Genomic DNA, 25,916 nt, shown 5'->3' with positions numbered 1-25,916 from the left:
CAAGTAAGTTAACTCTGAGCACAAGGACGTCCCCCTGGACCATCCTCTCATCAAACCTGAGCTCTTAGCACACTCGTGGCTGCCTTCGGGAAAAGCAGGCTTCTAGCGTCCTGCTGCTTTTCCTGTCTTCTCCTACGGCTTTTACTAGTTAATTGTTTACTGCCCACAGGGCTCCTATAGAGACAGGGGGCATGAAAGACTCCAGAGCTCATTCACTCATTCCACAAATAAGAAAAAATGCCTCATCTATATGCCAAGCACTAAGTGTCATAAAGAATTAAAAAATGTAAACCTTGAATCTGCCTGGCTAAGACCACTCTTGACCTGACCTCCCAGACTTAAAATTTCCAAGTGCTAAACATACACTAGTATTTAATAAACACTTGAAAGTTGGAAAGCTAATTTTTTCAGATTCTGATTTTTCAAGAACTTTTCTTCTAGGAAAACCATAAATCCTAACAGGTACCTTAAAACAGGCTTGGACAAAACCAAGAGATAAGAAATTCTACTATTAGTATCTGCATCAGTTCAGTTCAGTTCAGTCGCTCAGTCGTGTCCGACTCTTTGCGACCCCATGAATCGCAGCACGCCAGGCCTCCCTGTCCATCACCAACTCCCGGAGTCCACTCAGACTCACGTCCATCGAGTCGGTGATGCCATCCAGCCATCTCATCCTCTGTCGTCCCCTTCTCCTCCTGCCCCTAATCACTCCCAGCATCAGAGTCGTTTCCAATGAGTCAACTCTTCGCATGAGGTGGCCAGAGTACTGGAGTTTCAGCTTTAGCATCATTCCTGCCAAAGAACACCCAGGACTGATCTGCTTCAGAATGGACTGGTTGGGTCTCCTTGCAGTCCAAGGGACTCTCAGGAGTCTTCTCCAACACCACAGTTCAGAAGCATATGTAACCTAAAAAAGTCAGTTGGTCTCTGTGTTTCGGCCTCCTCATTGGAGCAATGGGCACAGGAAAACAGACATCACAGTCTGTCCATCTGGTCTACCTACCCCACAGCTTTGAGAAGATCAATGTCATACAATATCCATTCATTTAATGAGTATGTACTGAATGCCTACTCTAATCCAGGCAAAGAAGAAAATAAGAGATGAAATCACTGCCATATTCAAGCTTGTATCCTAGGGCAGGGATCCAGAAAACAACCAACCACATTAGCAACCCTGTAAGTCATACCAGGCTTCTGAGAGTGACTGGCAAAACAAAAAGGGTACAGAAGAAAGAAAAAGAGAGCATGCAGCCCACCAACAGGTATCTAGCCACAAAACTCACTTTCCCATATGCATAAGGACAGATGTTTACTGCAGCAATGAATGTCTCCTTCATACAAATACATAATTTACTACAAATAATAATAGCTGTGTTACACAGCTGCAGGGGGCTTCACTCAAATAATAGACAATGTAAACTAGTTAAAATAAGCAAATCAGGTCCTCCTTTATCAACATGAATATACCCCCAAAACATGGTTAAAAAAAACCCCAGAAAACAGGATATATAGAAGATATGATGTGTCTGCTATTAAAAAAAAAAGACACTCATCTGTCATAAAAGTACAAAAGCATATACAAGAATGATACACTTCAACTTCAGGATAGTATTTACCTGGGGGATGAAGGAACAAGAAAGTTTCTGTATCTGAAATTTTTTTTTTTTAAGAGAAAGGAAAAAAATCTGAAGCAAATATAAATATTCACATCTGTTTAATTCTGAGAGTGACTACACACACAAAGATCTGTTATATACTTTTCTGCACTTCTCTGGGTTATTAAAAGTTTCATTAATTAAAAACTCAAATTAAATTTTTTTTAAACGTCAACCATTTATTTCCCATTTAGTGTGTATCTTTTTAGTATGTGTTAAAATGGAAACCATTAATCTCTAAAAAAGTTACCAGTCTCATCAGCAGTAGCAAATGTCTACTCTGGAATTGGCCTCTCCTTCAACTGAATACTCTCTCGAGATGACAACCACCACCTATGTATCTCCATCATGAATCTATTTCATAAACACCAATAACAGAGACTGGCTATAACAACTATTTTTGTTGTTGTTCAGTCATGTCCGACTTTTTGCAACCCCACGGACTGCAATACGCCAGGCTTCCCTGTCCTTCACTATAACCGGGAGTTTGCTCAAACTCATGTTCATCGGGTCAGTGATGCCATCCAACCATCTCATTCTCTGTCATCCCCTTCACCTCATGCCCTTATCTTCCCCAGCATCAGGGTCTCTTCCAACGAGTTAGCTTTTTGCATCAGGTAGCCAAAATATTGGAGCTTTAGCTTCAGTACCAGTCCTTCCAATGAATATTCAGGCTTGATTTCCTTTAGGATTGACTGATTTGCTCTCCTTGCTGTCTAGGGGACTCTCAAGAGTCTTCTCTAGCACTGCAGTTCGAAAGCATCAATTTCAATTCTTCGGTGTTCAGGTTTCTTTATAGTCCAACTCTCACATCCATACATGACTACTGGAGAACCACAGCTTTGATTATATGGGCCTTTGTTGGCAAAGCGATGTCTCTGCTTTTCTTCCAAGGAGCAAGTGTCTTTTAATTTCATGGTTGCAGTCACCGTCTGCAGTGATTTTGGAGTCCAAGAAAATAAAGTCTCTCACTGTTCCCATCCCCCCCCCCCCATCTGTTTGCCAGTAAGTGATGGGACAGGATGCCATGATCTTAGTTTTTGGAATGACTATTTCACTGATCTCCTAACATTTGATAGTTCTTCTCTGCATTTTTATTTGGCTTTATATACCATGCACTCTTGATGAGAACAGCTAGCACAGAACAGTCAGCTCAATAATGAAAGACTAGAAAATCACAATGATAGATAACTAGCAAGAGACACATCACTTCCTATCTATAGCAAGACAGGACAGAAGTTCTACATGATCCTTTATCAGTTAACCAAAAGTTTTGTAAGCAGGGAACCTTTCCCCACACTTCTAAACACTTAGCTAATTAATAGGCAAATGTCAAACCTTCAAGAACAGCAAAGAAAAGTAATTAGTAGTTAGTTGCATCTGGGAAAATACTCTGGCAACAGAACTTCCTTCCATAAGAAGATAAAATTCAGCTCTGCTGAAATAGTGAACAGAGAAAAGCAGGTAGCCAGTCTGCATCAGCAGACAGACTAGGGCAAACCTGTTCACACCTTTCAGTAAAATCAGTAACAGCAGAGAACAGCAGGCTAGGTCAAAAATCCATGAAGTTATAAGTTTCACTAATAATTATAATAGGCTACTACCAATAATTGCTGCCAATTATTGAGTGCAGGCTGTGTTCCCTCATCCTTTCCCATATCTTCCTGATTCTTTAAACCTCTATCAAGTTAATTCATGGTATGTCTCCTCTCACTCCTTTGAATTATGCAGTCAAACTGGAGTGATTCTGTACCTAGTTTAACTTTGAATCTCCCACAGACTCTACCTAAGACCTTGCTCATAGCTGGACCTCAGTAAATGTTTATGGAATTCAGTTAAAAAACATATTTTCCAGAAAACTAAAACCACAAGGTGATGCAGTTCACACTTTCTGTGATGGCTATCACCAAAAAGACAGACAGTGATAATGACAGGGATAGGGAGAAACAGGAACCCACACAATTGGGCTAGTGGGAATATAAAATGCAGCAGCCACTTTGGAAGACAGTCCGGCAGTTTCTTAAAAAGTTATACATAAACCTGCTGTGTGTGAGTGTGAGTTAGAAGTCACTCAGTCGTGTCCGACTCTTTGTGACCCCATGGACTGTAGCCCACCAGGCTCCTCTGTCCATGGAATATTTTAGGCAAGAGTACTGGAGTGGGTTGCCATTTCCTTCTCCAGGGAATCTTCCCAATCCAGGAACTGAACCTGGGTCTCATATAACCCAGCATTTCCACCCATAGGTATATATCCAAAAAAGAGTGAAAACATATATCCACACAAACATTCATATCAACGTTATTTATAATGGCTAAAAAATGAAAACAACCCAAATGGCCATCAACTGCTGAACAGATAAACAAAATATATGGTATACCCACACAACAGAATCCTCCTCTGCAACAAAGGAACAAAGCACTGATACATGCTACAGCGTGGATGAACCACAAGAATATTCCTAAGTGAAAGAAGTGGGATACAAAGAGCACATATTATATTATTCTATTTAAATGAAATGTCTGGAATAAGCAAATCTATAGAAACAGAAAATAGATTCCTGGCTGCCTGAGGCTGTGGATGGGAATGGAATAACTATAAATGGCCAAGAAGGACCTTTGTGGGATGATGAAAATGTTCTAAAATTGGATTATGGTGATGGCTGTACAACTCATAAACATCATTGAATTATACCATGAAAATGGGTCAATTTTATGGTACGTAAATTCTACCTCAGTAAAGTTGTTTTTAAAAAAGAATCTACTTTTTAAAATAAACAACCAATAGGATGACCAAAAGCTGCTTTAAAACAGCTGGAAAGAGAAGAAACAGGATGGAGGGGGCAGAAACGAAACTCTGAACACACCTTGTATTCACTTTTTGAAATTTCCCATTGTAAGAGTATATATGATTTATATAATGCAAAATAAAATTGAAAGGGAGAAAAGCAATCGCTAAAAACTGAAAAAATATAAAATACAAATGAACCTCTGTATCAGACTGATGGCTTAACAACACAGAGAGAAGTTATTTCAAATGGCTTTAATATAAAATTATTTCTATGTCCTTAGGAGATTTACACTAAAGCACAAAAAGAACTGAAAAGAAATCACAAACTTTTCAGTAATTGTGTTGTTAATAAAGCACTGTCATGGTTATTTTTATTCAAATATACAAATTTGTGCATTTATGCACATGACTTTGTATATGCACTATAATATAGACATGATTTTACACATACTTGCATCCATGTGTTTGCATGTGTGTATATGGAAAAGGGAATAAGTAATATTCCCTTGCTTTGTTTGGATCAAGATTTTTAGCATAAGAAAAAAAAGAATACAAAGTCAAAGAGGTTGAATAAAACTCTAATTCTAAATACCAATTAGAAACATTATAAATTCTTGATTTCTTTTTACAAGTCAAATACAAATGTTGGCTAGTTCTGTCCACAGAAAACACCCAGAAAGAGTGACCAACCCAAGAAGCACTCAGACTGTTGTCAATAAAGAATTTCAGTTCCTTGGAGAAGCTGCTAATCCTGGGCCTGAAACAGGAAATATACAAAAAGTATCTGGAACAGCTCTTCATACAAGAAATAGAGGACATTATCAAAGACTATATGGATCATGAGGAAGGACTCAGAGTCAATGTGAAAAAACTCACTGGCGAAAGGACGAGCTGAATATTACAAAGAATGACAGCTAATATTCAATCGGAACACATTTAAGTCTGGTAGAAATCCGAGAGTCACAGTGTTACAAAGGGAAGATGAGTATCAACAATGAAACTTTCATTGGTCTTACAGAGAATCTTAAGAGAATCAACTAATTATTTCGAAAACTGTTGAAACAGAGGGCAAAATTTATCTTGCCTTTCTTAAAGGAACTATCAGAGTAATTGATGAGGTAACGTTCTGCTTTAGGAAAAAATTTCAGAATTTTGAGTATCACCATGTTGCAACTTCTAATGAAACAATGAAACAGTAGCTGCTAAACTTTTAGGTGAAGGGCTAAGGGTGAAAGGGTCTACAAGGAATGGATCAGGCTGGTCACACCTGAACCCACCAATTAAGCTTAACATGATGAAAAGACAGATAACAGACATTCTGATGTGCAGCAGTCAAAGTATGCAACTCGACACCACCATCCTTGCCCTGCCCCAGCACAAAAAAGGGAATCTGAATGTGATCCAGCCTCAGGTCTAGGTCCAAAGCACCAGTTTACAGACAATACAGAAGGATGCAGGAGACTGTTAGAAAACATCCAGAGACGCCACCAGCATCTTTTCCATAAACAGCACAGGACAAAAGACTGATTTCTTTAACAAACAGTTAAGGGGACAAAAAGAGGGGAAGAGAGATTTTATGCAATGTGTGGGCTTTGGATTCGAACAAGCCATTTTTAAAATGAGATAACGAGAAATCTAAACACTGCTTAGACATTCAATGATTTTAAGAAATTACTGATTTTTACAGAGCTATAATACTGTGCTTTGCTTAAATGAAGACTCTTTCAGAGAGACACACTGAAACACTCGCAGATGAAATCATATGATGTCTGGGACTCCTTTCAAAATAACCTACTGGAGGGTTTGATGACTGGATCAGGAAGCAGACAGTGTGACTCTGCCCACGAGTTAGTGGCTGGTGAGCTCAGTGACGAGTACACGGTCGTTCTAAACCATTTCCTCTGCATTTATCAATGTCTGAAATTTTTCATAAATGTTTAAAGAGGGAGAATTCTAGGACATTTTCTTAATGGCATGCTCAGTTAAGGACCATTATCCCCACATCTTCTGTCCCAGGAGAAGTGTAACTAGCCAATTCCGTTTGCATTCCTTGGCCCCTGAAGTCCCCTTCTGTTGAGTGAGCTGCAGTCAGGAGAAAGGGAGACACAGCAGGCAGATGCCTCTTACCTCACGGCTACAGGATAGCACTGGTGTCTCAAAGTGAGAGGTGGTTTGTGGCATACAAACAACCAAAAAGATGCCTCTAGAACAGCCCGCTGTTCATAAGACTGCCAAGGGGATAACGCTATGAAAGCTCAACAAGGTTCTTGTTCCAACCCTGCCAAGGCACACTTGCCAAGTTCATGTTCCTGGTTATCCCTATATCCAAAGCATGCCTGAGGACACCCTGTGGTTCCACAAAAACACATGTTACCTCCACGCTTTCCTAAGCATACTTATGCTGCAGATTGTCAGCAGCGGCTCCAAACCAGAGCCCCAAGAAATTATAATCCCTGAGTTCTCAGAAGTTCTCAGATTCTCAGGAATTCTGGGACACCTGCTGTTCTGCATTCACCCAGCAGGTGGCGCTGACTCCCCAACTGGGACATCACAGCCACAGGGACCCTGGAGTCAGCCCCTTGAGTGAGATATTTATATAAGCCTTCTTTTCCCACCTGCTCAAGAAGTGATCCCTGTCATCTATTAGCCTTGCATACAGCAGTTGGGTATTCGAGAGTTGTCTGAGAAATAGTTTGGTTAAGTTGAGCTAACGTGATTCAAGATAGTCTTTTTTATAAAAATAGGGCTGTGACTTTCCAATAGTACCTAGACTTGAAGAGGATTTGCCTTAGGGAGAAGGAACAGGAAGGCTGTGTAACCACGTGAACACTACCAAGATGCCACTGTTCTTGGTGTGATGGACGCTACAAGATTGTGTTTACAAGCACATATCCCAAGGTGCTTGCTATGAACTGAATGTTTGTGTCCCCTCGAAACTCATATATTAAAACCATAATAGCCGTGATGCGACAGTAACTGAAGGTGCGGTCTTTTAAGAGGTAATTAGGTTTAGATGAGGTCAGGAGAGTGGAGCCTCCATAATGGGATTAACACCCTTATGAAAAGTTGAAGGGACATGAGATCTCTGTGTATGCATGCCCCAAGGAAAGGTCACCTGAGGATATAACCAGGAAGAGGGCCCTCACTAAGGAGCCAACCAAGCTAGCACCCTGATCTCAGACATCCAGCCTCCAAAACTATGAGAACTGAATGCTTGCTGCAAACCACCCAGCCTACAGTGTTCATTACGGCAGCCCAACCTGACTAAGACAGTGCTACAATTAACCAGGCTTGTTTAAGATCATTAGAGATGAAGAAAAGTCTACATCAAGCAGGATTATAAGGCTTCACCCCACCCTTCCTGAGCAACAAATCCAACATCTCTCCTCATCCCTCACATTCCGAGTCCCCAAAGAGCCAGTTTTGACTCAGCTGGGCAGACTGCTAGTAACTAGACTGTCAGTGCCAGAGCCACAGCATAAACAGGTGAAAAATCCCCCTTCGTCATGCAAATGATGAGGAAGTTCTCGGTTTACACTGCAACAGCGTTGCCTCCAGGCCAATGCTCATCTTCCGTTAGAGCCCCTGCTCTGCTCCCCTCCCTCATTCACTGACAAACACGGAGAAGGAAGGCTCAGTGTGCCTGTGGAAAGCAGAGCAATCTCTACCTCTGTCTAGGCCATGTCCAGACTGAACACCAGGACCCCAGACTTCACAGGCCCTACCTGGAAGTGCAAGATAATGGTCCAGATCAGGCCTAGGGTCAGCTTGGGGTTGCCATCTGTGATGTCATCGTTGCGAATATTCACTAGCTTCACCTGAAAAAGAAACAAAAGCTAGTCTGAGAGCTCTGCAACTTTTTGTTTTGATTTCATTTTTTATAGATTTTCATTATTCATACGCAGTTAATTTTTTTCGGTGTACAGTTTGAGTTTTCATATCTGTACAGATTTGTGTTAACAACCACTATAATCAGGGTAACAAAACAGGAGCATCAACCTCAAAAGGTGGGACTTTGTGCAGTCAAATCCTGCCTTCACCCCTAAATCCTGGCAACCACTGATCTGTTGTTCCCAGCTTTGCTTTACCCAGAATGTTATATAAATGGTGTCCCATAGTATGTAATCTTCAGATCCTGGCTTTTTTGTACTCAGCACAATGGCCGTGCGATCCCCATCCATGTTGCTGCCTGGAGCAATAGCCTGCCCCTTTCCACTGTGGAGGAGTATTCCTGTATACCTTATACCTGTATTCTACACACAATAGTTATCCACTCCTCTACTGAAGGAATCTGGGTTGTTTCCGTGTTGGGCCAGTTATGAATAAAGCTCTTATATTCATGCACAGTTTTTTTGTGTGAGTACATGTTTTCATTTCTCTAGGGTAAATTCATAGGAGTGGGATTGCTGGGTCATATGGTATACGTTTAGCTTTGTAAGAAACTGCCAAACAATTTTCCAGCATGATTGTACCATTTTGCAATCCCACCAGCAAAGCAATTTCGCAAGCATTTGCTATTGTGAGCTGCTTTTTAATTAAGTCTTCCCAGCCCTTTTTTCTTTCTCTGTCTTATTTTTTCAAGGTTGTGAGAGAGAGAGAGATCTGCCTCCCATCCCTCACCGCTCTCTGGCCTGTCCCACCTATTCCCCTCCTCCCACAGCACTTGCCTTACTCCTCAAATCTCATTCCAGCAACATGATGTACACAGACACAGAGGCCCTTCCCCCACCAGGGTGACCAACCATCCCTGTGTGCTGGAGACTGAGGGATTTCCTGGGATGGCGGCCTTTCAGAGTGTCCTAGGAAAACCAGCCTGTTTCCACCTCCACCCCGTGAGTTTCTGTCATACCCTCATGGAGCTCCTGACAACTGTGGCAGCTGCCGTGAAGCTGCCCTTCCTTTGTCTCTTCAGCTAAACCGAAACCTTCATGTACTCAAGACCTCAGGCAGCATCCTCACTTCAACTTAATGACCGGTGCTATAGACTGAATGCTGTGTCCCTCCAAAATTCATAGGTTAAATCCTAACACCCAATCCGAAGGTATCTGGAGGTGGGACCTTTTGGGGGTGATTAGGTCTTGAGGGAATGGGATTAGTATCTTTATAAAAGAGACCCAGAAAGCTCCTTGACCTCCCCATCACATGAGGACGCTGCTAAAAGCGGTCTCAGAACCAGGACCAGCTGTGCTACAGCACATCTGCCTCCCTCTTGGACTTCTGCAGAACTATGAGAAATGAATTTCTGTTGTTTATAAGCCATCGGGCCATGATATTTTGTTACAGCAACCTGAACAACCGGGACACTGGGCGAGTTCTGCCCCTTTCCTGCATCTCTGTCTCCTCTTCTGCACACTGGGGGCAGGAGGCCCTGCTTCCTGCCTCAGTGCAGGTCTTCTCATCACTATGGCCCATAGCTGGTGGGCTGGCAGCACCAGCCAAGTACACGTTCCCCCGCCCCACTGCCGGCAGCTTTCCCCGTGGATTCTGAACACCTCCTCGGCCAAGCCACCTTCCAGTGTCTGCCAGTCCATTCCTTGGAGACCTCACACCTAACTCCTACCTTCCCTCCCACATCTTCTACCATCTCTCTTGGCAATTTTGGCATCAGCTCGATGGCCCAGGTGTCGCCCCATCTGTATAACTCAGCTGCCTTCCCACTTCGGATGACTTTCATTTTCACTCTGCTTTGGACACTTGCACAGCAACAACCTCACCATCACCAAGAACTGCTCCAGAGTTCTTTCTGCCCTTCTCTGTGTCCACTGTTCATGGCTCACATTTTTATTATATCCTAGTAACCAATCTACTCTCCATCCTTATTGAGGCTTCTAGCTAATCAATTCTTTTCAATTTACCTTGACCATTAAGGCCTTCTCTGGTTTTCTCTAACTCTACACACAGACATTCCAAGGATGCTTTCTCTAGTCCCCTGAACACTTCAACCTCTAATTCTCCTACCACTTATTTCAACAAATATTTATTAAGTGTCAATTATGGACCATTCATTACGACAGGTGATGAAGATAAAAAGGTTAAAGTAGATCACATTCTCTGTCCCCATGGGCCTACAAAGCATTACAGCAAACAGAGAAATAACAATAAAGTCATAAGTATTATATTAGAAGCAAACGGCTATGGGAGTACACAGACAGAGAATTTCCCAAGTTAATGAGAATTACTGATAAGAGTGGCAAAAATGAACTAACTCTAAAAATATGCACACCATGTCATGCCATTGTGACCAGCGCTGCTGCCTGGCAACTGTAGCTCTACCAAATCTTTCCAAACAGCTCTCTAGGCAGATGAACTCTGACTCCCTCGTCCATCCACTTATCCTCTCTTCCACAAACCTTCCCTGTATGGGCATTTTCCTTTCCTTTTCAAAGAAGTTACATCAGCTGTGCTCTGGATCTCATCCCTCAATCCCTGGACTTGGTTCCATCAGTTAGGGAGTCATGGGAAGGATGGTGTGTAGAAAGCAGCATGAAAGGAGCATTTTAAAAATGTGCAGGAGACCTGGGTGGAAGTCCCAGGTTTGCTCTCACTTCTGTGATCTAGGGCAGGTCATTTCTCAGTTTCCTTTCGTAGGAAATGAAAAGGCTGGACTAGCGATCTCCAAGGCGTCCTCCGGGGCTAACCTGCTCTGACACACACTCTTCGCTCTCATTCTGGTCTCTTCTCTTTGCTAGCTTCTCCTAGGTCTAAAACTGTGCTTCTGTCTTCCTTCCTTCCTATCTAGGGCGGGAATAGCTTCTTTACTAAACACTCCTCTGCTCTATTGAGCCTGGTCTCTGAGGTCACCAGTGCTGCACAGCTGAGAGCTTCCCCTCCAGCCCCACGTGCCGTTCAACCAGCCTGACGTCCCCTCATCCAGTTCTCATGATGATGAAGCACTCTGGTGTCCCCTCTTCCTGGATGATGTACCTTTCCCCATCTTCTTTGCTGGTTTATTGCTCATCTTCCCTTTGGCCTCCACCTGAGTGGAGGTGAGTCAATCTTTCGCATCTTGCTCTTTTTAAGACTTTCCCTCTCAGACAGGCCACACTGTGTAAGATTTGTCCAGACACGATACAGCTGCTCACTAGCAAGCAAGACTCAGAACTGTATCAGTCGGATTTACTGAGGACTTACCAGGGGCAATGAGAACGTCCCTAAACAGGGATCCGATACCAACTTTCCCTGGCAGAGTCAGGGACACACGGGACACTCTTACCTGTCGCTGCTTTAGGAAGTCCAGGGCAATCTGCACATTCTGCAGCCTGTGAAAACGCATCCTGCCCTTCTCCCGGGGCTGCAAACAAACAAACAAAAGGGATGTTAGTTTCAGCGACACCAATTTACCCACGCAGATCCCTTTCTGCTTTCATTTCAAGAACTAAAAGACCACAAAGAATTCCCATGACTGAAGCCAGGCGTGGGAGCATCACACAAAGCACCCCTCCAGGCAGGACCTGTGTGTGTTTTCACCATGCTCGGTGAGACCCCAAAATGCCTCGTTTACCACTCGGATCCCCGTGAACACACGGCACGGTTGAATGCGAATGCCGAAGTAGTGCCGCAGCATCTCTACAGGCCCCTCTGCAGCCATACGTGGCAGAACTCGGTTCTGGATGTGAGGTTAATGCACACAAAGATTTGCTCCCAGAACCACAGTAAAATGTTACTGTAAGGGAAGGGTAAAAGCCCTAGTTACAGGTTGCTCAGTAATGGACAGCACCAACCATATTACAACCTGGCGAAAGAAACCAGAGGCAGTCAATCTTACACCAGGGAACGAGGCGCTACACGTGCTCGGTAAGCGGAAAACCCTAAAATGAAAGGCAGGAATCAAGAAGGAACCTAGTTTCCAGGAAGACAAAGTAGGAAAGCCACCTTTTACCCCAGTTTGAAAAACCCAGACCTCGATGGTGTAGGGTTCTTCAACACAGTACTCCAAGGAAAGGTATTTCCTACCACGCTCAGTCCGGGGTGTCACACAAGCCACAGTGGAGAGTCCACCTCCACCCAGTGCCTCTGGCGTCACCAGCGCCCACCCATCCCACCCATCCAAAAGTGCATGGAATCGGTTTCTCCAGTGAGCACAGGCATGGGTGGCTATCCACGCCTGGCATGTCTTGTCCTTCTCACTTTCCCATGGATTCCCCCCCTGCCCCACTACAATTGGGACTAAAACATCACTCTCACTAGACTATGTCCAATTCATTTGTAAATATCAAAATGTTACTAATTGAAGGCCAATAAAACACAAGGTAGCACCTGCACAGAGGAAACACTGCCCCAGGTTGAATGGGCAAAAAGTAACCCAGCACGTGGAAGGATGGGGTAGAAGCATCTCTGTGGGGGTCCCTCAATCCTTCTAAGCAAGACTTTCAAACCAGAGAATCGACAGAGAAGGTGAGGCCTCTCTGTGCAATAGGATAACTTCGTAAGTCAAAGTGTTAGGAAAAACCTTCTTAGTAAGAATCTCTTCTCAGTCATTCCAGCCAAACTGATTGTGAATATGGCTTAGAAAATGACAGAGCCTGTGAAACAGAAGATGCTAAGGCAATTGGAGGGGAGATCAATGAGATGAAAAGACGACTTTAAGAGGACAGGGGATGGGGACACTGCCTGATTTCTATTTCTGGAGAAAAATCACAGGCTGTAACTTAGGGCCTGCAAGCAGAAAATGGCCCTCTTACACACTCTAATCTTTCTGCCTAAGTACTCCCTTCAGAACATGCAAGTTAAATTTCTGTCCTCTATAGCAACTAGGGATGTTATTGACCAAGGCAGAGTATGCCCATGCAGTGAGTGGTTTGCAAACAACAGGCTCTTTTGAAAACAAATGACACGGTGTGTGGTGAGAACCTAGTGGCCAGAGAGGTGGAGAGCAAGTCGTTAGTCTGGAGTGTGGAGTCAGAAGCAGCAACTGACATGCTGTCAACTAAGCTTTCCATAATTCTGCAATCTAGACTCAGACAACACAGCAAGGCCACCAGAAAGGCATGGGTCTCCAGGTCACAAATGGACTTGACGCCGCCAAACATCATTATTCTTTTTGTGCCAGCTACTTGCAGATAAGCAAAACAATTCCCACTCTGGGATCGTCTAACAGTGGCATGAGGCACAATTAGTTTTAACCACTTTCTTTGGGACCCAAATTCCCAGGTGGACAGGGAAGAAGGCAATTGGTAAATGAGCTACTTGGGGACCTAGAGAACCCCAAACCCTCTGATGGCCCTGCAGCGCCGGTTGGGACGCTGGTGTCCCCAGGAGGACCTACGACATCATCATCATCTTCCTCCTCCTGCTCCTCGCTGTTTGCACGCCGCCAGGAGGGCATGCTCACCAGGCGGAGGGTCTTCAGCCCTGCCGGCTCCTTTGGCCACCAACCAAGGCAAAGACGTGACAGAGTTAACAGGAAATTCACAACACATAAATGAAAAGGAAATGAACGCAGGAAAAAAAAAAAGATGACAATAAACATGAAAATACCCTCCCACCGCCACAAAGATGCAAAACAAAATTGAGACCAGAACAGATGGTTATACTGAACACTTCTTATGTTGAAACACAGCTTTAACTCTCCACAGGCCATCCATTCTCCCTCCTTTTGTGAATCAAGTAAGGGAGAATGCATGATGAGAATAACCAGAAGGAGATATTTGGGTGGTTTCTGGTGAAAAGATGATTATTTTACAACTATCTCCATAAACACCTGTAGGTCTTCAAAGGCTAGCGAAAGAAATCAGATTGGAGTGGTTTCAACCTGTTTTGTAAGCAACATCACTGGAAAGGATCACTTTTCAATATAAAATCACTACAAGTTCATCAAACATATCAGCCAAATTGCCTCAAATATAATTTCGTGAGCACTTTTAAGTCCAACATAGTGAAAGTAAAATTCTGACTACTTAGGAGATTTATAAATGAGGGCCAGAGAAGAACTAGAATTCGTAGGTACTAGCTATGTCAACAAAAGCATCTGTCAATTTTAGGTCATTAAAAATTATTTTTTTAAAAAAAGAAAAGAAACCAAAACAAAGGACCCCAGGAAAGCCAAGCCCAATCCTGAAAGCAGCTGACTATTACTTAGGGAGAGAAATCTAATGTGTCAGATCCTACTCTAGAATTCACCAAAGACAGAGAGTGTGCCAGCTCCCTCCATAGACTCCCTGAGCCCTCCTCTCCAGGGCGCACCTCTCCCAGGTGTCTCCACACTCAGCCCTGGCCTTTTCTAAATGAAAAGGCGTGTTGTCTACAACACTCTAGACAGAGCAGGAGCTGCACAGAATCACAGGCTCAAGTTAGGCTCCCATATGTGAAACAACGAGCCCACGGTGAGGCCAAGCTGATCCCTTCAACAAAGTGAGGACAAGAGCTGATAAGCCAAGAGGTTCCGACAGGCTTTATCCTCAGACAGGTAACTGTTTCCATAAGCCACATTTAATACATGTGGGGAGGATGCAGGCGTATCTAATTATCCAAGGAGCCCAGATGTACAGCATCTGGGGCTATGCTCAGACATCAACTTCAGCTCTTCTTCAAACCTGTGACAGACAATGAATTCCAGAAGGGAGGAAGTTAGGCCGTTTGGGAAACAATGACTCTAAACACCTGGGCTTTTACATGTAAATCTCAGCTCTTTGTTGAATATAGAAAATAAAGTAATTCACAGTAGAAGGGAAAATAGGAGGAATCTGTGTAGACTAGAAATAACACTGTAGGAAGGAAAACACGCCTAATTAAAAAATCTTAAAGCGAGAATCTACTATTCCTGAAATACTAGCATGTATAAATAGATAAAGAACAAGGAGAAATCATGAAAATATAAAAGTAATACACCAATACTGGATTCCATCAAGAAATGAAAATTTAAAAAAAAACAAACCAGAATTTAAAAAAAGAAATAAGAATATACGACAAATTAGGTTAAATTAAAATGAACTTGTATCATTTGTAAAGTGTTACGTCTGAGTTAGAAATAAAGGCCAGCAATCACCTCCTCTACTTTTCCTCCCATGTAACAGAAGTGACAGCCACCGCCCCAGCACTCAACACGATGGACCTATGTCATTAATAGGGCCACACCTGGGAAGTCACCCAGTAGGAGGAGAGAGAAGCTCACCAGTTTGATGCCCGAGAGGACCTCCAGCAGAGAGATCAGGTTATGGCCATCCCGCAGGTCTTCATAAAGGTCATTTATGTGCTTGCGGACCTGCGCATGAGAGCAAAACAAGACTGATTTTTATTTGATCTTGAATTATTTCATTATCCACACAAGTTCTTATGGCTCTATGTAAACACAAATTAAAGAGTTTGAAACTAAAAACAATAAACGATTCAGGAATATTCAGGTTGGAATACAATACATGTGAGACGGTAACACTTAACAGAGGCTTATATGTGTTTTTTTTAATTGAGGCCAGACCTATTACATATACCAGTCGACCCTGAATGATATTCCATAAAGTTTGGCCACGTCTTGATCATCCCGAAACATCTCAGGAATTATTATGGACAAAAATATGATACAACAGCCAGTGACGGACACATGAGACCCGTCAGAGTCAGTACAGCCCTCCAGAGGGCTACAAAGGAAATCAAAACGCAGACACTCAGTGTTCCATGGGGTGTAGCTTTCAGTTAACCCCCTTTTTACCCAATACCTATAAATAAATAAATAGTGAATTTGAGAATTCTTTTCCTTTGGGGAAAAATAATTCTAATTTTGTAACTGAAACTATGGAAAAACAAATATCACTTTAGAAAAATGTGTGGGTAATGTCAAACACTAAATGCTTTAGATGTTATCTCACCTACCCCTAACATCTGTAAGGTGGGCATTATTATATCACACATTATTACTATTATTATTATATTATGCCTATTTTACATATGAGGAAATGAGGCACAAAGAGGTTAAGTAACTTGCCCTAAGGTCAAAACTAAGTGGAAAAACTGACCTCAGTTTCATCTTTCTGATTTTAGCCTTTGCCATTACAACAAGGCTTTGTAATCAGCCATAATCTCATTCTATTTATTTAATCCAAACAACTGCCCTGTGAAGTTCCTATTTCATAAGAGAAACTTCCTATTTTATAAGAAAAACTGAGGAAGCTAAGGCTCTGAGAAGTTATGGTCACACAACTTTAGGACGTGGCTACTATGACTGATTCATTCCAAGTCTAGTGACAACTTCATTGAGTGTTGCACAAACAGAATCAGAAGACCAGTGGAAATTGTAAGAAGGAAGACCCTTTACAGTATACATAACTTTCTAGGCAACAAGAGGAAGGGTTACTCTAGAAGTAGCGGCTTTCTAGTCACTGGAGTTTTTCAAGCAAGGGCTGGGATACTGGGATGTCTAACATTCACATGGAAGCCTGAACTGTAAGTCTTTCCGACTGTAATATTCTAGCATTCAAAACTGAGAATCTGAACAGACAAAGGCTGGAAACATCTTGGTGGACTTCCTAGAAGAGAAAGGACTTGAAGGGTAGAAAATGTTTGATAGAAAGAAAGAGGATGGGAAAATCACATCAGACTACAAAGCAGGAGGGTGCAAATATGAAGGATGCACATGTTTACACCTGTACGTGTAGGGCTAAGAAGCTGACACACAGATAACCCAATCGGAGGAAACAGTTCATTACCAATTAAATAACAGCTTTCAAACCTTTAAAGAATATTTAGCCTTTTTTGTGATACTGACAATGACATGATACACTTTTTAGTTTAATCTTCAATATTAACATTTTCTCCCTCACTTTCTTAAGTTTAGACAATAAATGAAGCAATACATTTAGCTCAGACTTGTACCACTTATTCATTTCCATGGTGTAAACACTCCTGCCATGCTGGGGAGAGATGTAGAGTAGCACACCAGTGCAGAGTATTTCCACCAGAAAGAGACAACAGACGTAACTAACCTCAAGGTCACAGATGATGATAATGTAGTGAAGTATCTAAGAAGGAATGAATTTTGGGTATTTATTACCTTCGTTTTAAATATAATTTAAGTGTAAGTTTATATAATTTAACTTATGATCGTGGCTGTGCTTAGAAAATAGCTCACAAGACTCCTGAACATTCGCTATTCGGCTCTCACAAGGCCACGAAAGCCGGCCGTGACATACGGGTGGCTCTAAAATCTTAAGACTCCTCCCTCAAGTGGGTCCAAGGGTTCAGGCTTGGGGCCTGGGACAACCCCAGTGCGCCACTCACGGAAATTAGCAGGTCAGAAGGCTTGGAAAGGGAGTCGGTTCTGACAAGTGCAGTCTTAAACATGCTGAGTATAAAACGCCAGCAAAAGAGCTACAAATGGAAATGTTCTGGAAGCAGCTGGAAGTGCCAGAATCCAACCCGGGTCAGCTGAGAACTCGAGCTTAGAAGCCATATGCACTGAGGTGCTAGCTAAACACATGGGAAATGCTGGGCCTCCTGGGCTGGGGCAACAAGAAAAAAACCAGAGTGCTAAGGACTGAGCCTGAGGGAATAGCCGAAATTAGAAGGCAGGAGATGGGAAAGCAATCAACAAAGGACGGGGCGATGGGGGAAAGGCAGCGGAAGAGTCAGGCAACAAACAAGGAAGGAAAACCGAGGGAGAGACCATCACCATATCCGCTACAGGACAAGGAGGATGAAGACTGAGAAACGGTTTCTGCGTTTTCCTACAGATCAGAGGGCTTTCGTGAGAATAATTTTCTGGAAAGTGGGGGGATGGAAATCAGGTTACAAACAAACAAAAGACTTTTAAAAGCCAGAAATTATTAAATAGTTGATATTAAGGGTTAAGAGAAGAGACAACAATGAGCGATTTATTTTTGGCAGCTAAGACCTGAATATAGGGTATAAAAATCGGGAGTGGTCAAGGAGTAATTATTTAAATAAATTATATAGGGCTGTGAACCAGATGAGACCATGTTCTCAATGGGACACCAAACACCAGAGTGCTGAACAGAAAAAGGGGGCCCTTAAAGTGTAAAGGTCAGTTTTACATCAGAGCTCCAATATTTCCTTCTGAAAATTCCAGTTAAGTTTTACACCTGTGAACAGTAAAGTTGAACCTTACAAGAAATTCAGATGAGAACTAGTTTACTAAGTTTCTCAGTATTTGTGTGACTATAATAACTAAGTACCTATGGAAAACAGCAGAGAGGTATAGACAGAAGTAATGGGGGAGGTGAGTGTAGTGAGATTTTTCGCCCCTTAGAGAATTTTCAGCAGAGAATAGCTGTCTGTTTCTGAAGCGCACTGGACACAGCTCTGCCGAGACAAGGATAAAGAACTAGCCAACACTTACTAGTGCTTTTACATCAGAAAAGTGTCAGATGCAGAGGTGAGATTTTGGAGGGCTCAGCTAACATACCAAGATCATACAGCTAGTAAATGACCAGGCCAATCAAATCCAGGTTTCCCCCATTCTAAAGTCTTTACCTCTTTTGTACATACTGGGTTGCCTCTAAAGTGTTCCACAAATCTCTCAAGAGAAAGTCCGGTGGACTAAGTACCAGAATATGAGGGGCAGCCAGCTAGGGCCAAGAGTGCTTAGGAGCCATCCACAGGCATGCTTCTTTCCAGCAATCATGCCACTCTGTTAACAAATAAGATGCGTGCAAAACTTCAACTGTCCAGGTCCCTGCCTGTTTGTAGTCCCTGTGAAAATCACCATCAAAACTGGTCCTTTAGAAATCTCCAAGGAGTATATACAAATGGCTAACAAACTCATGAGAAGATGCTCACTATCAGTAGCCATAAGGAAAATGTAAATCAAACTACAGACAGACACCACTTCACACTGACTAGAATGGCTATAATCAAAAAGACAAATAATAAGTGCTGGTGAAGCTACAGAGAAACTGGAACCCTCATAACACTCCTAGTGAGAATATAAAATGGTGCAGCTGCTTTGGAAAACAGCCTGATAGTTCCTTAAAAGGCGAAACACAAGTTACCGTATGACTCAGGAATTCCACTCCTAGGTATATATTCGAAAGAATTAAAAACATATGTTCAGAAAAAATAATTTGTATATGAATGAATGTTCATAGCAGCATTCTTTGTTCACATTAGCCAAAGACTGAAAATAACCCAAATGCCTACATATTACACTCTGAGCAAGAAACCAGTTACAAACAACCACACGCTGTATGAGTCCATTTACGTGCAATGTTTAGAATCAGCAAACCTATAGAGACAGATAGTAAATAGACTGGTGGTTGCCTGGGGCAGGGGAAGGAATGGAGAGGTGTATAAGGAGAATGATTAAAGGGTACAGGGTTTCTTTATGGGGAGTGAAGAAAATAAATGTTCTAAAATTGTGGTGATGGCTGCACAATTTTGACTATAATAAGAGTCACTGGACTGTATACTTTAAATGTGTGATATGTAAACTAAATCTCAACATAGCTATTTAAAAAAATTAATGAATGACTAAATTGTCAGACAAGGCCAATCCTCCCCAATCATCATGCATTCGTAAACCAAGGAAAGCTCCGCTCTCCCAATTCTTAAAAGATTGGCTTGAGGGTATGAAAAACTAAACAGCTTCCCCCGGTTTCTGAGTGGCTTTAGCAAAGGGAATAAATTGTACTTGAGTGCTTGGTATCAGAATCTGAGCTCAAAGGGACTTTAAAGATGACTTAATGCTTACAGATGAGAAATGCATTGTCTAGAGAAGTTACGTAGCGGTGTAAAATCACTTAGCTGGAAAGTGTCAGATCGCTGTCTCTTGACTCTGTGTTCACTGCTTTTTGCCTTCACAAGGCTTCCATGATGCTTGCAGGGTAGAAACAACATTATTAAATTATAAGAGGTTCCCCCAAAAGAACCAAGGATTGTCCTGTAGTATTCTTTAATACCCGCAGAAAGCCTGATCTGGCAAAGCTTTGCTCAAAGACTCACTCTTAAAAGAAGCACAAGCAGCTCAATTTCCTTGATCCACACTATGGTGCAGAGCAATACATAAGTCAGAGCAGAGAGCTTTAAAGAGAAGAGTATGTTGTTTACTCTCATTTATACTTAGAGTAAGGGCTTCCCGGGTGGTGCTAGTGGTAAAGAAGCTGCCTGCCAGTGCAGGAGACATAAGAGATGGAGTTCAGTCCCTGAGTTGGGAAGATCCCCCTGTAGGAGGAAATGGTAACCCGCTCCAGCATTCTTACCTGGAGAATCCCATGGACAGAGGAGCCTGACAGTCTACGGTCCTTAAGGTCGCACAGAGTCAGACATGACTGAAGTGACTTAGCACACATACTTATTAAAAGATACAGGGAAAATGAGAGTGAGCCTGGTAACTTCAGATGCATTTCTGAATTTATAGATTTCTCAGCCATAAAAGGGAAAATTCCATTTTGATTCAACAGCCAAATTTATCCTCCAGGAAAAGCCTAACATTAAAAAAGCAGATTATAGTTGTCGTAAGTTATTTTGTTTGTTTTTTGTTGTTGTTGTTGTTCTGGTTTTTTTTTTGGCGGGTGGGGAAGCGGGGGTCATAGACTTCTGGAGAGAACTGTGCTCAAATGCAGGGAACAAGAATGGGGGCTGGGAATCTCTGCTGAAATAAATAGAGTATGATGTGGGAGTAAAGTGTGAGGCTCCTTGCAGATAATAATTCTATGTCTCCTGTTTTGAGAGTTCCTTAAGCTTTGAGGAATCTGACAGTGATATGCGCCAACTCTGATTAACAAAGATTCTCTGAGGATGGGATGACTGTAAAGTCCCCCAAGGGTAGCTTTACTTCACAGGCAGGCACTAATGCTCAGGGAGTAGAGAATCCAACTTCAAACGTAGAACCGAATCCTTCAGTGGGGGTTGAAATGCAGCGAGGGTGAAATCAAGCCCTGAGAACTCAGGTCTAGGCAGAGCTGGTCACAAGCCACCACCCTGTGGTCACAGCTGGGCAACAAAGGCAACACTCCTCTCCTGAGCAGCACGACTCTGTCAATCTCCTACCTAAATCGCACTCCGCTGCCAGGCTCCTTCTGACCTTTCCCACAGACATGAATAAGCGCAGAGGTGTGAAAGTAAACGTAGTGTTGAGGGAGCAGCGAGCTGTCTCATGTGGCCGCGATACAGAGGCTGCCCAGGAAAGGGCGCCTGGAACCACTAGCTAGAGAGCCTCAAACAAGCAGAAAAAAATTGAGACCATCAGTAAAAACTTGGGAGTTAAAAACTTTTGCTGGTTTTCTGTAGGTCTTAAGTAAAATCCCAGGAAGGCCAATGGCTTCTAAATGGCACACATGAAAAAAAAAAAAATAGAAAGGACGATTCCATCTGTTAGATTAAATGCTTTCCTTTCTTTCTACCCACTAACCTCTGCAGTCCATAGAAACTGACCAGAGAAAGCTCATGCTCTCTGTTCTGTCTCACCCTCTCAGCCTTTCTTGAAGTTCTTTTTAGGGAGATATATCTATACTTTATAAGCTGCCAGGACCCAGAGAAATAGCAGGGATAATGCAAATAAAAACCTCACTTAAAATTCTAGATCTTTCTCTTTGATAGTTTTGGTGTCCGAACTCTTCCATCTGTAGGACTTGCATTCTCCCTTAGGTGATCTGTATGTGTATTTCAGGTGCTTGCATTCTTAAATCTCTTTTAAGATTGGACCAACAGTGTTCTCAGCTAATAAAGAGGAATGAATCAGCTTATTCAATAATGAACTGTTTCCTAAAGAGGTATCTGGGAATCCAAGAGATTAGGTTATAACCAAATCTACAACTTGAGGGCTTGGTTGCTTTGATCTTACATCAGTCTGCCTGCCAGTGGCAACACTAATGTGGTTCATGTGTACTTGGGGAGCAAAGCAAAGGATGCTTGAGCTACAAAAAATAGATTTTGATCCATAATTCTCAGCCCAAAGTTCAAAGACAGCCAGCGTGGAGCAATGATTCTGATGAGCAGTGAACCTCTGTGAAATACCCCAAGGTGAGAAAATACCATTGGAATTGTAAGGCTGGGGGAATAGGAAGAGATGAAAAGTCGCCAGGGATTTAAGTAAAGCTCTGGCTGGCCTCCAACTGCTAACAATGCCATGTGTGTTTGTCTCGTTTCTCCCCGCCCTGAGCCTCCTGTCATCACACAGCACTGAGGCCGAGGCCCAACAGGCAACAGCAGCTACAAGTGAAGAGCGGGGAGCCAGAGCGTTTGTACTGAACTACAAAGTTTAGGGGGACAAGCCTAAAGAAGGAACAGTTCAGTTTCTCCAAATCTTAAGAGATGAGGTATGCAAACAGAGCAAGATAGGGGCATCTTGAATAGAAACAACAAGTCATTTTGGTCAGAAGACTCGTGATTGGTCTTTAGCTTCACCCTTCACTAGCTGTATGATCTTGGAAAAGTCACTTCATCCTTCTAATTCTCAGCTTCTTCAGCTGTTACACTGAAAGGATAAAATATATTTACATCCTTCAGGGTTACTGTAAGGATCAAGTCAGATTAGAATATGCTTTGTAAGCTCAAAGGACTACTGAACTGTTATTCACTCCAGGGAACAAATCCTTACTGAATGCTTCTCATGCTCCTGGTGCAGGACTTGGATGAGACAGCAGCACAGCGAGCCCCAGCCCCCTAAGGAGCAGAGGACAGCAAGGTGTGAACACACACCCATCTCTTCAAAGTGGTGTGGAACAGAGATGGAGCTGCAATAGTCACAGGGATGGAGGTCAGGGTCTCAGGAAGGGGATACTGGACCTGGGCCTTGAAGAGTAAGTGGATGATGGCCAGGCAGCAGAGGTCAAGACATGCCTTCAAGGGAGAGAGAAACGAACAAGCTGAGAGGTGTGAAAGTATACCAAGTTTAGAAAGCGGTGACTGGCTTCCTGTGGCTGCAGCGCAGGCTACACAGGGGAGAGTGCCTGGCTGGAAACGGGTTGTGAAGGGCTCTGCACCCTGACAGAGTTATTTGTCACCAAATGAAAGGCAACTGATAATGCTGAAGAAATTAAGAGGAAAACAGCAGGTTTTTTTTCTTCCCTCTCCCTTTCCCTTCCTTCTTTGTCCTGACTAAAAAAATAGGACACAACATCAACCTTCAAATTACAGTCTGGGAGAATGACAGCTGCTGCAGCTGCTGTAACAGAAGTATGTAAGGAGGACAGAGAGGACACCCAGGAAAGGGCGTCGATTCCATGAGGGAGAGCCAGGGAGATATTTACCAAGGGGAGTGACGGTGGTGGTGTCCAGGCAGAACAGAGTTGGGGAAGGTAATCCAAGCAGAGGGTGCCCCAGGAGCAAAGATACAGAGTCATAAAGAGTGTGCCAAACAGTTCAGCCAAGAGTGTAAGGACACTGTGAGGCCGCAGAGGTGGGCACACCAGCGCCAGGACTGCAGAGGTGAAGAGTACAGGTGCTAGACTTTAGGTTGCCTGAGTTCTAGTGTTTTAATTCTACTTCTTTCTAGTGCTGTGACCTTGAACAGGCTGTTTAACCTCGCTAAACCTCATTAATAAAATGGGACTATGAACAGAATCTATAGTATAAGGTCACTGAAGAATTAAAGGAGATGATCCATGTAAAGGGCTTAGGACAGAAAGCACGATTTACACTAAGCACTCAATGAATTACTACCATTATCATCACGTTTGTTCTTACAGAAAACTTTATTAGGAAACTATTATAGTGCCCAAGTCAAGAGAAGAGGCCCTGGACTAGGGCAGAAAAGAGAAATCAGATGCAAGCATCTTTCTGAGTTGGAAGTGATTGACTGGAGTTGGTGGCAGGGAGAGATGATGGGCGGGACTAAATATAGTATGAGTCCAGGTTGGACTCACTTGGATAGCTAGGTACATGAATGAAAATACTGAGCACTTTGGGAGGTACTGAATACAGGATATGTCTGGGTAACATCCAGATGACTGTGTCGAGGACACTATTGAGATACGGGTCTCTGGCTTAGGAAAGAACACAGAGAAAGGCTCTATCATTACCTCCTGATCTAAATCTTGTATTAAGAGTTTGAAAACCGACCTCACCTGCAGTTAAAAAAGTGACCTAAGGAGCTATGTCTGATTTATGTAAGCATCTCCCAGGCCACAGTTCACTGAAATACATCGACAGACCCCTAACCCACAGAGGAAAAGAAAACCCCAGCCCCCCAGATTGTTCGTGTCTTTAGAATCATGTGGCTGCAGGGGTTTACACCACCATTTAAGGGACAACCACCATGGCTCACACACAAGCAAAAGCAAGGAGTGCAGAGAGCTGAATGTAGAAGACACACAGAGAGAAAGAAAAATGAGAAAACAAAGAGCTCATAAAAAGAGGAGAGCGCAGCTGCCTAGTGACGTACAGCTTTCATAAAGCTCAGATGCATCCAGGCACCAGACTCTGGAGATCACCCCTATTCCTCTCTACGTGTGATTCCTTGCATTCTATGCAAACAGAATGATCCCTGCGGCTAACACAGATGAGACGGCCAAGAATACAGAGAACAAAACAAGAAAATGGTCAAGGTTAGGGGACGTCAACATGGAGGACAAGAAGCCAGTGAAAGAGGCAGGAGCATTCATGGAGGGAAGCGGTAACTTGGGAAAAAGCAGTGTCCTGGAAGGCAACATAAGAGAGGGCTTTAAAGAAGCACTGAGTTAGTCAATACTATCAAATGCTACAAATGAATCAAATGAGAGAAAGATAAAACCACTGGAAACAGCAATTAAGAGGCCCCTGGTGATCTTTCTCAGAGCAGCAATTATTCATAACTCAAAATTACCTGAGTTGAGTAATTACTATAACTTAAAAACTTTGCATTCAAATCTGACTGTCATATTAGTCGTACTGTTTATCCTTGGGTTGGTAATATGTCTCTGCCTTGGGTTTTCCTCTTTTTTAAAATAATGATAAGATCTCCCTCCAACCCTAGCCATTTTGCTCTGTACTTTAAACTGCATGGGGGTTAAACATGTCCATACATACTAAAAAGTTCACTAAACTGATGATTTAAGACTTGCACACTTTAAGAGAGAACAAGACTCCCTCTGCCCCATCCTTACACAGTAATCAGATTAAAAAATTTAAAAGAAAATAGGGGCTTATAAAATAGTATGCAAAGTTTGACTCAAAGCATTCTTGGAATCTCAGGAATCACCCCATGGTATCCTCAACCTCAGCCTTCTTAGGTAATGGAGTAGTTACTGTCTTCACCAAGAAACTCATCCATGAAAGTTTCCACACTCACTATTAGGGCTATGTTAGATATATATATATACACACATATATATATACACATACACACACACACACACACACATATATATATATATATATATATATTTTTTTTTTAAGAAAGAAAAGGAAAACAGGCATGCACCCGCATCAACTGGACCCTGCAGCCAACAACATGAACTGTCTGGGAGGGGGCCTGACGGGTTCAGGCCAGGGGCATCCCCGAGGGGTCCTACCTTCATGAGGTGCTTGTTGGCCCACTTGGTGAACGTCTTCTTCTGCACTCGGTCCCGTTCATCTGTGAGGAGACAAGGAGAAGGCGCCGGCTTAGC

At 42.8% G+C, this 25,916-nt stretch overlaps 1 protein-coding gene across 5 annotated transcripts in view; it reads right to left on the bottom strand.

The window, feature by feature from the left end:
• The window catches only part of MACF1 (microtubule actin crosslinking factor 1), a 343,697-nt gene that overhangs the window by 186,333 nt on the left and 131,448 nt on the right, over positions 1 to 25,916 (bottom strand). For 4 of the 5 annotated variants that reach the window (XM_069586902.1, XM_069586911.1, XM_069586919.1 and 1 more), the window contains 4 exons: positions 25,821 to 25,882; positions 15,554 to 15,643; positions 11,657 to 11,734; positions 8,169 to 8,261 (listed from right to left, as the gene is read on the bottom strand). In XM_069586902.1, coding sequence (XP_069443003.1) covers positions 8,169 to 8,261; positions 11,657 to 11,734; positions 15,554 to 15,643; positions 25,821 to 25,882 — 323 coding nt within the window. Of the gene's footprint in view, positions 1 to 8,168; positions 8,262 to 11,656; positions 11,735 to 13,708; positions 13,805 to 15,553; positions 15,644 to 25,820; positions 25,883 to 25,916 lie in introns of all 5 variants that reach the window. The other variant, XM_069586936.1, reaches the window with a different exon arrangement.

This window comes from Ovis canadensis, chromosome 1, assembly GCF_042477335.2.
Source record: "Ovis canadensis isolate MfBH-ARS-UI-01 breed Bighorn chromosome 1, ARS-UI_OviCan_v2, whole genome shotgun sequence".
Taxonomy (NCBI): domain Eukaryota; kingdom Metazoa; phylum Chordata; class Mammalia; order Artiodactyla; family Bovidae; genus Ovis; species Ovis canadensis.
The sequence above is the reverse complement of the archived record's forward strand: the minus strand, read 5'-3'. Positions and strand labels throughout refer to the sequence as shown.